General features: G+C 51.5%; 1 protein-coding gene across 1 annotated transcript in view; it reads left to right on the top strand.

Annotated features, from left to right (window-relative positions):
• Positions 1-2,281: 2,281 nt before the first annotated feature.
• Positions 2,282-12,746, top strand: part of SEZ6L (seizure related 6 homolog like) — a 179,737-nt gene continuing 169,272 nt past the window's right edge. Inside the window, exon 1 of the mRNA XM_047088516.1 lies at positions 2,282-2,375. Within this exon, the coding sequence (XP_046944472.1) occupies positions 2,282-2,375 (94 nt within the window). The remainder of the gene's footprint in view (positions 2,376-12,746) is intronic.

Genomic DNA, 12,746 nt, shown 5'->3' with positions numbered 1-12,746 from the left:
ATAATTTACTATATCACTTCTTCTGTGGAAGATACTGCATGCAAGTAATGACCTTCTCAACACCCAATGCCTTTATCAAAAGAAGTAACCCCTGATGGTGGACTTTTAGTCATTGTGGCCCGTGGTAACGAGGGGGTACCAAAGCGCCAGGGGACATCTACTGAACCACAGCATGGAGACAGCCATCAAATTCCTGAGGTGGGAGGAGTGCCAGCTCTGGACTCAGACCTGGCCTTGAATCTACCTTGTCCCATCGCTTCCTGGCCCCGTGACCTCAGGTGGGTTGTGACCTTCTCTAGGACTCAGGTGCTTATCTGTCAAACGGAGACAAGCACGTCTCACTGTGAAGGATCGTTACAAAATAGAAATGAGCAATGCTGCACACTGTGGTATAGTACCTGGCAAGCAGGAGATGCTTATAAACACTGGTTTCTTGCCTCCAAGTGTGGAGCTGGCCTATCTCTTTGTTTCTCTCTTCCTCAGTTTCTCCTGTTCTGTTTTCCTCAGTTGCCTTGTTTATGTTTCCCTTCAAGGAATATTATTGGACGCCTATTTCATGCTAGTACTGTGCAGGCCCTAAGTGTTTGGTGACGGGTGAGACAGGCAAGGCCACTCCTTACAGGGCTTTATGTCTAATATGGCAAAGCAATGGGGGGAGGGGGGCTTCATCTTCCCCAAGGAAGAAGTCAGCTCTCATACACCCCCTGCCTCTTTATAAAAACCACCAGTAAATGCCAGAAATGGAAACTTCCTTGTGCCAGGGATCTGCAGTGAGTACCCAGTAAAAAGCACTGAATGAATGAGTGAAAGGGGAAGCTTTGGGTGTGGGGGGTCTTTTGATGCCCTAGACCAGAGTGCTCCCTCTCCCCTCCAGTCCTCTCCGACCCTGTGCTCGCCTCCCCCACCCATTCTCTATAGGGACTCCCAGCCACCACCCAGCTAAAGACATATTCCTCCCGCTGCCTGCAACCTTCTCTCCATCTGCTCCCTCTGCCTGCTCAGGCTGCAATGTGGAGATAGTGTGGCAAGGTGGTGTGGGGGGAGGGCGAGAGAGGGCTTCTAAATTGGGGTGAGAGGCCGCAGAAGCTGGCTGGGCCGCAAAGGTAGCCCACACAGTCTGTCTTGAGCCTCTGGGAGTGCCTACAAGCCTGTGCCCCCATCTAGCCCTTGGCCAACGCCTGTCCCTAAGCATCCGCCTGTCTCCCCCCTCTACTGTCCCCCACCACCTCTATTCGTGGACAAAAGACACGATGCTGAGAGTCAGGGCTGGGCAAGAGCACCGCTTGGAGGGTGGGCCCCGAAATCCAGCTCAGATAGGGGAAGGGCCCATATACAGCAGAGCTAAGGGCCTGAGCTGAGAGGAAGCCCTGGCTAGCTCTGGCTCCCTGTTGACAATGGGGATGTGGACGATGGAACTCACATTAGAACAGATCAGTTTTAATTTATAGTCCCTGGTGAGGCTTCACAGGCATGGGAACCCCCGCCCCCAACGCAAGTATTGGATACACAATTTCGTGGCCATTTATGTTGTTCTAGAGAGATTAACAACTCTCATCAGATCCACAGAGTGGGACACTTTCTAGGTTACGGGACTCGCTTTGGAAACAAGGGAGGCTGGCAGGGCAGAGGGCTGGTTGGGGCCCAGAGGGACCTGCGAGGGGCTGCGATGCGGCTGGGAGATCTGGGACTGGGGTCATTCCGGGAGGCTGAGCCATGGAAAGCTCTAGGCTGCTCGCAGGCTGAAGGCTGCGCTCGGTTTTGAGGCCTTCATCTCCCCGTCTGGAAAATGGTCAGGACGCTCTCCGGCCTCGCCTGGCCCGCGCTGGGCTGCCGCGAGCATCCGCTGGGAGGAAAGGCTCGGCCCACAGGACGCCAGGGGAATTGGCTTTAAACTTTGCGGGGCCGACGGCCGGCGGCTGGAGGCGGAGGCTGGCCCCGGGGCGCGGCGGCCCCTCTCCCTGCTGCCCGCCCGCCCCCTCCCTCCCTCCTCGCACTCGCTCGGCACAGACTCGGCCCCAGCCCCCTCCCTCCTCCCGCTCGCTCCCCGCTCGCTCACTCGCTCGCCGGCTCCTCCTCACTCGCCCGCCCGCGCCCGGCGCAGCTCGGCCAGAGCGATCGCGGGGCTGAGCGCGCGTCCGCCCGGGGGGCTCCGGCGGCTGCCCGGGCCCGCGGACCCCTGCCTCGCAGCGCCTGCCCTGCGCGCTCGCCGCCTCCCCGCTTCCAGGCTCCCGCGCCCGTCCGCCTGTCCGCAGCCCGCGGCCCCGCGCGCCCCGCAGCCACGATGCCCGCGGCCCGGCCGCCCGCCGCGGGACTCGGCGGGACCTCGCTGCTCCTCGCCCTGCTTCTGGGGAGCCCCGCGGCAGCTCTGGCGGGAGGTAAGCGCCCGGAGGGGCGGGGCGGGGGAGGGGGCAAAGTTGCGGCGTGTGCGGGGCGGCGGGGGGTCGTGGCCCACCCGGGCGACTCAAGCACCGCCCGCTGGGATGGGGAGCGGGGGCGGCCACCCAAATTCGGGTCTAGGAACCGCGTCCCCTCGGCCCGGGCTGCTGGGAGTGTGGAGGCGGGGATGTGTCTGAAGGACTCCGGCGCTTCCCGGCTGCGGGCTCCCTTTCGGTCTTCCCGGCTGTGGGGCTGACTCCCTTTTGCAGCCCCAGAGAATCTCCTTGGAGTGGGGTCGCCTCCAAACCCCAGATGCCCGGAGCACTCTGCAACCGCACCCGGGGCTGAGAGCCAGATAATTCTCACCCTTTCGGGGAGAGGACGAGAAGGGGGGGGGGTGGCGGCAGCTGACCCGCCCTGCAACTGAGGACTAGACTCGAACAGTGCGTCTGGAGGGGGGGGGGGGGCGGGTGCGTCCTAATGCCGAGCCCTCCCACTCTAGGACCCTTTTGGTTCAGGCTGCCTCGCGGGACTGGGTCCCTGGACCGATCCCAGCCAAGTGTCTGGCAGCCGAACTTGGGTGTGGCTTTCGCCTGGAGGCCGGTGGAGGGCCCTCAGGGTCCTCAGAACTTGCGGGGGAGGAAGAGATGGCAGGTCACAGTCGGGAACCTGAGCGGACACTCCCCTCCCCCACCCCCACCCCCAACAGCCTAGCGTCTCTTAACACTGTTATGAATTGGAGGGGTGGGTACTAGTTTCACCCACCACGTGCTTGCCGGTTGGGAAGGGGGGGAGGGGTCCAAGTTTAGGGGAGGACCGCTGCTCCTCCTTCCCAGACCCGGAGCCGCACCCTCTTCTCCACCCCGCTGAGGTCCCCCAGGAAAAGTTGTGCGTTGGGGGGTTGGGCGCTTCATTCACACCGAGCCAAGCGGGAGAGCTTTGAGGATTTAATCAGTTCAGTAGGAGACCCAAAAGTGGAGGGTAGCATTGGTAGACCACCGGACCTAGCCTTTTGAAAGATCCAACTCCGGCTCCCAGAAACTCACGTGGGAAAAAGCAGGGCAGTTGCAGGGTCTGCCCAGACTGAAGACTGTCGGGGGCGCACACCCACCCCACCTGGGTACTCATTTCTGTTTGGATGGTCTTGACCCGGAGTTGGGGCCCAGGCGGTGCCCTTTCACCCTGGGGCGTTCTGGACCCCTGGCGTGCACACCTGCTTTCAGCACCAAAGGCCGCGGACAGCTCTCAGCTTCGTGGGCCCTAGTTCCGGGTCCCATTCCTTTCAACTCTTACCCACAGCCTGGAGTGCCCTCCTCAGCATAAATCAGGCATTTTATCCCCACCCCCCTTCTTTTTAAATGTGGAGCCCTGGAGTGCAGAGCGAAGGAAATAATTCATCACCTTTTGTTTAACAAAGCATATCATTAAAGAACCCCCCTTTTATGAAGCAATAATATTCACAGTTTACACCAGGTCTGGACAATTTCTCTGGGAAAGATGGGGGAAGAGAATCGGTTTAAATAAATCGTTTCCACCACAACATGCTCTTCCTTAATTAGCTGTCTTTCCACAATGGCTTGGTGGCCTTGAACAGAGTCCACATCTCCCTCTCTCATTCCCCGCCCCCCTCTTTTGAATCTGTGTTGTGACTAACACACAGAAAGAACCCAAAGCTACCCAGTGTCTTGCTGGCTTTTCTCAAGTGATTCTACCTCTGAGGACCACACTCCAATACACCACCCTCCAGGAAAAATGCCTTAATGGCAACTCTTGAATTGTCATCCGAGACAAGGATTTCATATCCTGCTTCTTTCCCTGGCTTCAAATACAAAATGTGCGTGTGTTAATTTTTAAGACATTTCATATTATTTTCCCAACTGTTCAACACTATAGCTAGCCAGCATATATTTTTAATTAACTTCAGGTCACCGCCAAATTAAAGTCAACTGATGCACTACTTCGGAAGGCTCATTAATAACTGTGAACTTCTGACTCTTAGACTCTTAAGTCTTAAGGAAAGAGTGAGGATAGCCAATGAACACTGCCAATTCTGATGGTGCTTTTGGAAACAATTGACCTTCCACAGTAAATTCTATTTTTAACATGGAGCCCAACTTCCCGCTAATGTGGAAGGAGAGCCGAACATCTAATACCTTGTTGCAAATTAGTCCTGTTTGCCTGTGGAGTTGAGGGAGGTTTGTAAATACTTGAAAGGGACTTGTTGCTACATTCTTATGCAGGTCACGTGATTCTCTGGGCCATTTTGCTGTAAGGCATGAATAAGTATAAAGTATAACTTGTTTTTGAAGAGGCTTCTTATTGTCTAAAATATGCACATGGGGAATAATTGTAGCTCCGTGCTAAGACTGCAGAGCGTGAGTGTAATTTCTTTTCTTTTTCTCTTGAATTAATAAAGCAAATTCAATATTGCTCAATAAGACTCAAATTTGCTGCCTCCTCTAGTCTCTAATGTGCGTTGTTGTTAAATTCACTTAACAACTATTTTCATTATGGATTGCCATTGTTTTCCACGGAGTTTTGGCTGCTTCTGCCAGGGGCCACCTTATCTAAGCTTGAGGGATTCTTCTTGTGTTCGCAAAGTTTCATTAGACATTAGGACGATAATGTTATAGTCAGTCCTCCCTTTTCCAAGACAGAAGGATGTTTCCTGATCAGAGTGGCTTGTTTTGTGGTTTTGCTCACAAGTACATTCCGGCTATTCACAAAGCTATTCCAAACGGCTCAATTTACTGGTCCCCCTGTTTGGTCCAGTGGCGTGCTTCAGACCTCCACTAGGGGCGCTCAAAGCTGTAGTTGGTGACCTAGGGCAGTTCTGACCTTTGTAACCAGCAGGTGCGTGCAATACCAAAGGTCGGCAGGGCAGAGCGGAGCGCTAAAGATGGTCTCGCCACCACCTCCACCCCACCCCCCCTTTGCTGCTTCCTACGATTGATTCCTATTTCTCAGAGAGAAATTATTGATTGACACTTGACATGCAGTGGAAACAGAGGAAGGAAAGAATGCAAAGGCAGGAGAATGCTCCAAGAAAAGCAACCTCAGAATGCAGAGTCCTGCTGTCCTTTCCTCTACCAGCTTGTGGTTTCCTTCATGGAGCCAAACTGCAAAACACCAAAGAGGCCATAACGAGGCCATGACAAGGCCATGGGGAGTTCTGGGGAGTATGCGCTGGGCACTGGTATCAGATTGATAGGGTTCTGGAAAAGAGATATGCTGGCCTCTAAAACCTGGGTCCAGGTCCAGGTCCAGTGTTCATGAATGTGCGACTTTCCACAGCACCGTCTTCTCTGAGCATCCATTTTACCATCTGTGAAATGGGGGCAGGGCTGCGGGACTGATGGTCCTGGTCTGGAAGGATGTTTGCAATGATTCTGTAACACTTCCTTGTAAAGCACCTGGCACGTAGTAGGTGCTCAAGTAACATTTCCTCTGTTTTTCCCCTGCTTTTCAAAAAGCAAATTGCCCCTATTAGTAGGCACCAAGGGAGCGAATCCCTGAAGTTGGTGAAGCAGATGTTGGCATAAATATCTGGGTGACTGAGGCCCAAGTAAAAAGGGCGGATGTGGGAGATGGTGCCGGCATCCTTCCTTCCCAAGGCCTCCTACTGTAAATCTTTGAACCCCAATATTACCATCAGGAAGCAGAGTCCGTGGCACCAGAGGTGTAGGATGGCAGTCTAACGGTTGGAAAGGAGATACAAGGAGAGAATCTCCTGGAAAAGACATTTACTTGTTCATTCATTTAATTTACTGAGCCCTTCCTATGCATGTGGCAGGCCCCCCGTAGGGTGCAGGAGAGACAGAGTAATATGTTGGGGTCCCTGTCCCAGTAATGACCGCTTAGCAAGAGAGATCGGAAGTAACCCACTGGCATCCATGCTCTGTGATCTGCGCCTCGGGAGGGGGCATATCAGAGTGCTGTGGGATCTCACGGGCCAGTGTGGTACACTTTCGCCTGGTGGGCTTCCCTGAGCAGGTAGCATTTGAGCTGGCCCCGGAGGGATGTGACAGGTGCCAGCAGACAGGGGCGATTGTTCTACGGTGGGATAGTAAAAGACTGTGAAGAAAGCTTCACTTTCGGAGCACATCACGCACGCACGGGAAAAACCAGAGGGAAGTGAGTGAGTGGGAGGGGCAGGCAGGTGGGCACACAGCCTGACACCTTTCTAAAAGAAATCGTCAGACCTGCCCCTCCTCCGTGCTCTCCCCGGGACTTCGTGGGCTCAGCGCATGAAGCCTGGAACAAAGGCCTGTGAGGCGCTGTGTTAGCTGTTGTCCGCTAGAGGTTGTGGTGACACACCGGAGCAAGCCTCTCTGAAGACAGCGGGTCCCAGTAGCCCAGTAGAGCCGCCCCAGCACTGGGTAAACACTGCCTCACTAGATTTGCATATTTGCATAAGCCTCTGGTTACTGTGGTTCCTCGGAAGCAGCCTTTTGGTGTCGGGTGAAGGTAGGGGGTGGGGAGAGAAGGGGCTGGTTCTAGGGGAGGGTACAGTGATGATGAGTCAGGTGGAGGTCAGCGGACATGTCTGATGTCATTTACAACATGGCTGGGGCCACGTCTTAACAATGAAAACAGTGTTCACTGAGTGTTGATTTGGTTCCAAGCCCTGTGATAAGTGGTTTATGTAGGTTGGTTCAGGGAAGCCTCACGACAACCCCAATAGATGCAGTTATCATACCCATTTTATAGATTGGGAAGTGGAGGCACAGAGAGGTTAAGCTCTGTGTCGAGAGTCAACAAGCCAAGAAGTGGTTGCAGTCTTGCATCATTTTCTTTCAATTTTTTTAAATGTTAATTTATTTTGATAGAGAGAGACAGTGCGAGGGTGGGGGACGGGCAGAGAGAGAGCGGAAGAGAGACAATCCCAAGCAGGCTCGCACCGTCAGCACAGAGCCCAACGTGGGGCTCGAACTCACAAACCATGAGATCATGACCTCAGCCGAAACCAAGAGTTGGATGCTTGAGCCGATGCTTGAACCGACTGAGCCGCCCAGGCGCCCCTGGCATCAATTTTTTAACACCATGCCTCGCCATTGCCTCGTTTTCCACATTCCCCACGCTCGTGTGCAGATTTCGCTGATGTATGACAGGGGCCAATAAATATTTGTCAGATGCGTGTTGGAGGCGTATCCTCTGCCCACCACTGTTCCTGGTACAGGGTAAGCACTCAAGTAAAACTAGTCAAACTGAAGGGAGTCATAAAGCGAAACAGGTTACAATGTATGTGTGGGCAATTCGTTCATAATCACCGTCTCCAACGATTACTGAATATACATCAGGCACTTACATAGGTTGTATTATTTAATCTTCCCAATTTCTGTCCATTTTAGTGATGAGGAAACCGAGGCTTAGGAAGCTATTAGTTCAGGAAGCTCAAGGTCATCAGCTAGGAAGTGGCAGAGGTAAGATTTGAATCCAGATACTGTGATTACTGAGCATATGAGCTTGAGTGTCGGGCACAGCGCCTTCTAAGCTGGGTCCTGCTGTGTTTCCCAATGAAATGTGTGTACAAGGTGACTTCACTGTTAGTGTGCCATCAGGCTGGGTGGGTCTGAACCCCAGGTCATCAAACTCCAAAACCTGCCGGGATAGTGACCAAAATGGACTAGGATTTTCCTAAGCCCCTAACATCTCTGAGACAAAGGAAGGAAGGGGAGGAGAGAGGGGAGGAGGGAAGGAGGAAGAAAGGAAAGCAGGATAGAAAGAAGGAAGGGAAGAAGGAAGGGAGGGAGGGGAAGGGGAAGAGAAAAAAGGAAAAAGAAAGAGAGAGCTTAAAGATTATTCTTCTCAACCGAGAAGACTTCACAAAAGAAGGTGAGCAATATGGCTCCTTCGTTGGTTGGCTTTGGAATTCTGGTTGTTTGTAATTTCCCCTGTTCCCAAACCACCCCACCATTAATGGAGAACCCAGAGTATAGAAAATTGGTTTCTGTAAGCTCCTAAATTAAGGAACCTAAACTTAATCATCTTTTGGCTGCGAGTCTCAGTTTTCCCATCTGTAAAATGGATCACAATAACCACAGCTACATATGCAAATCTGGCCTCACAGGGCTGGGATGAGACATGGGAGTTAAGGGCTTTATGCATACCAGGGAGTTAAGCTTCAGGGCGGTGGGTGCTGGCATGGAAGGCCCAAGCCCCCAAGCACCCCCATGCGTGTTTTGTCCTGGGCTGGTTATGAAAGAATGACAAAAGAGTGGCACTGTGGTTTGCCATTCAGTGTGGGTCCACTCTGGGCTAGAGGACTGGCCATGTGCTTACCCTATATATTCACTCCTTTGGTCCTCCCCCAACCCTATCAGGTGACGTTACTAAGTAGGTATTACAGGTGAGGAAACGGAGTCTTGGGAAGGTACAGCCCTTGCTCAAGGTGTTATGAACAATGAAGGTTACAGTCAGGGCTCAAATCCAGGTTCATTCTAGATGCTAGGGTATGAAGTATCACCTAGCAATGGCCAAATGGAGAGACGATGCAAGCCCAGAAACTAGGGCAGTTTGCACTGGATGCCAGGTGGGGAGATGCTTCCTCATCCAGTGGCAAATGCTACATGTCTCAAGTCAGCTCTCCAAGAGGAGGAACAGTTCATCCCAAACTTCCATACTCCCTCTGATGCTCCTGGTCGAAGCATCCTTCTTTTCTCACTCATGCAGCTCCTTGAAGCTGGACTGTCCCCCTAGGAGCCTGCATAGCTGAAGATTAAATTCCCAGCTGGCTGATTTTAGCAGCATGACCTTGAGCTATGCACGTCAGCGCTCTGAACCTAGTTTGGCCTAATACATAAAATCAGGGTCCTGTCTCCCTTGCAGGATGGTTACAAATAGTCAAAATGGGTAGCTATGTATAGCCCATAGCAAGTACTCAATAAAATTTTCCATTATTGCTACCAATATTCACCTGGTGAACTTCTACTCATCCTTCAAAACCCAGTCCCTAATTGTCTTTGACTGTCTCCTGTCTGTGCCAGTTATGAATCACCCTCTGCTCCCCCATCCCATTTTATCCCTCTATTATAGATAACTCATACACTCATGATGCATGAGTTACCACTTAACATGCCTCCCTCAAAAACATCAACCGAAGCTTACTCATCCATATGACTCTTAGCCTGTCTGTAACCCAGCATAAGCCTCAACCCAGTTGTAAAGCTACACTACATTGCCTTTCATCTCAATATTAGTGGCGGGGAGGTAGAAGCAATCTGAAGATCTGCATGTGATTCCTCACCCTTTCTCCTATATCCGTGTGGTCTTGGACAGCCGGTCAGGAGACTTGATTCCTCATCTGAAAATCGGAAATAGCAGTAGCGTCCTACCTCAAGGAATTGCTGTGAGGAAGATCAGTGAGCCGATGGATGTGAAATCGCCGAAGAAGTCTACAAAAAAGAAGATGAGGAAGACAAATTCGATGAGGGAGGAAAGAGACACACTTTGTGAAAAACAACCACCGCGACCGACCTTTGTGCAAACACACAGCCACAAGACGGGCCATTCGGTGGGTCCCCGCTGAAGCCGTGTTTCCTTCCAAGGGGCGTATTGGCTGCAATTACTTACCCTGTGGCTTAGCTCATTTCGGGACAGAGACTTTCTGGGCACGACACTGGGTGTTGTGGAGTCTGCCTTCTCTTGGGTCCCCTGGCAGCAGCAAAGACAGCAAATGCCCAGCTGAAAACTAGCAAAGTGAATGAAAACCTGTGCTTTAGAGTCAGAACAACCTGGGTTTCAGGCTGTTGCTTTTCATTAGGTGTGTGACCTTGGACAAGCAGCTGGGTCGCCCAGAGCCATCGTTGGACCACATGTAGGGGTGCCGGTCTACGCTCTCGCATTCTCCAGAGATGGTGTGATGAATGGGGACTGGGAATTGACATGCTCTGCAGAAAAAGTTAACAAGGCACCCCCTTCCTGGGCTCTGTCATATTAAATCAGATTGTAGCAGATTTCAGGCTCTCGACCTGCCTCGATCTGTTCCCTGATAATTTCATATTACTAAGGAAAGAGACCCAAAGACAAGAAGGGACTTAACTTGCTCAAGGTCCCACTGCAAGTGAGGGGCATAGCCAGGACTCAAACCTCTGACTCCTGTTTTCTGACTTCCTTTCTGAAATGACGTTTCCCCTCCTTTAAGAACAGTGGGATGTTCTCTCCTAGTGTGTGTGCTGAGAGCCAAGCAGAGGTGGCAAGGGGAGCCTTTAAGTCTCTGGCTCCATTAAACCAATGGCATCCATTACCCAAATCGGATATTTACATCGTGTGTCCGTGGCAGACTGACTGCATAAAAGAAATGTTAGCAGAAACTGAAATCAGGCCGTAGCTCCCTCCCATGCTGACTTGGCATCTGAAGCTTTGAGGCACTAGCAGACCAGCTCACACCTGGGAATGGTGCCATCCGAGCAGATGGCTTGAGTCAAGCAAGCAAGAGTAAACCATGGAAGCTCAGGGAGGCTCAGGTCCCAGGCCAGGTGCCCCCCTCCCCTGCTGGTCTTCCTTGCTCTCACCATGGGTCGTAGGGAGTGGCTCATTGAGAAATCCAGTGGGGGTGGGGGGAGTGTGGAGAGCCAGGGAAGAGTTGATTGAGGCATGGATGATGTGGTCAGAGCCAGCCTTGGGCAAGTAGCTGGACACTAAGGGATGATCTGAGGGCTGGAAGTTAGAGTAAGATGGGTGGATACAGTCCAATACATGGAACCCGGAGCTTAGGACAAGTCCTGTAGGGCAGAGGGGTGAGTATGAACCAATGCGTGATGGTTTCCTTGTCTGGTCTCATCCATTCCCAGTTTGGGTGTAAGCACGTGCCAAGCTCAGTGTCATGAGTTAGTGAGTTGGGATGCCGAAATGGGGCATTGACTCAGGACCAAGAGCCCAGCAAGGCAGTATAGTGTGGTAAAGAGCACTTATTCTGAAGTGACAGATATTGGCTCCAACATAATTGTGTGATCTTAGACAAGTCACTTAACTCAGATGATTGGGGTTGGGGGGGGGGAGTGATAACAATTATAGTAATGATTTGTTGAATCTTAGCTGATTCCCAGATTCTCACATCAGTGCTGGCTTCCAAGAGAGGAACCATTATTTCTTTTGGCTGTGCAGAACAAAGGCTCATTCAGGGTAGACAAGAATAAGAAGGCATGCCCTAAGGGTACCCCAAATACTGAGCCAAGAATACTCCAGGGATGGGCTCCTTTCTCCATTTCTCTCTTCCACGGCATCTGCTTCTGTCTACATAGGTTGCTTCTGGCTCTCTCTCTATCGCCTACCTCCTTCTGCTCACTCACAGCAATCTTTCTCATCACCTCTACTTACACATGGGCTATAATGGCTTCTCCGGGTGAAACTCTACATGTGCACCATCTTATATGGTAGCCACTGGCCACACGTGGCTATTTAGTTTTAAATTTGAATTAATTAAAATTTAACTTAATTAGAATTAGAGTTCCTCAGTCCCACTAACCACATTTCAAGTACACGTTGGTCATGGGTGACTAGTGGCTGCCATATTGGAGAACGTACACAGAGAACATTCCCATTGTGGTAGAAAGTTCTACTGGACAGTCTTGCTCTAGATCATGGCAGTCCAGACATACCATCTGACACTCAGCTTCTTCATGTTTTGCTGTTCAGATTCTTGAGGAGTATGGCTTGTCCGGCTCGGACAATAGATTGGCCACAGTCGTCTGTGGCTGGTGGGGTGAGTTTGCCATGGGGTGTAACACAGGGCTCATCAGGTATGTATTTGGGTAGAGCAATCACCACTAGTGACATTTCACGCTCTTGCTCTGCTGGTCTCCACAGTTGCTTTCTCAACCCTTCTAATTGCCAGGATGTGGCTCTGGAAACTCTTTGGCCAGTACATCCATATTTATATAGCTGTGGCCTCACTGATAAACATACCTAAGAGCTGGGGAAGATCACACTGTGTCTGCTGACTCGTCTCCCTCACTGGGCAGTGAGGTCCTTGGGGTCAAGAGTTGTCTCTTATTGTCTCTGTATTCTTAGCTGTTTTGTTGAAGGGATGAATGAATGGATGAATGAATGAATGAATGAATGAAAGGAATTCATCATTTGGCCATGAATGACCCCATTTGCAGAAAATGCCCTTCCCACCATTTGGGTAAACTCAAGAAAAGAATTTGAGATGGGCATTTATGAGAGGGGTCCTCATAAACTGTTACAATTGGGCGTTTCAAAGGGTCCATTCTCTGCAAATCAGGCTGGGGGGGAAAGTGAAGAGAAGCTTCAAGATAGGGCCCCAGGAGCCTGCCCCCTCCTTGTGAAAATGTTCATTTGGAATGAGAACAATGCAGTTAGGAGCAATGGTGGAGGTGAGTGGGGAAACAGAATGCGTTTTTTCCCAA

Source organism: Lynx rufus, unplaced genomic scaffold (assembly GCF_022079265.1).
Source record: "Lynx rufus isolate CCGP_SWC_20201006 ecotype Redwood Valley unplaced genomic scaffold, mLynRuf1.p SCAF_24, whole genome shotgun sequence".
NCBI lineage: Eukaryota > Metazoa > Chordata > Mammalia > Carnivora > Felidae > Lynx > Lynx rufus.
The sequence above is the reverse complement of the archived record's forward strand: the minus strand, read 5'-3'. Positions and strand labels throughout refer to the sequence as shown.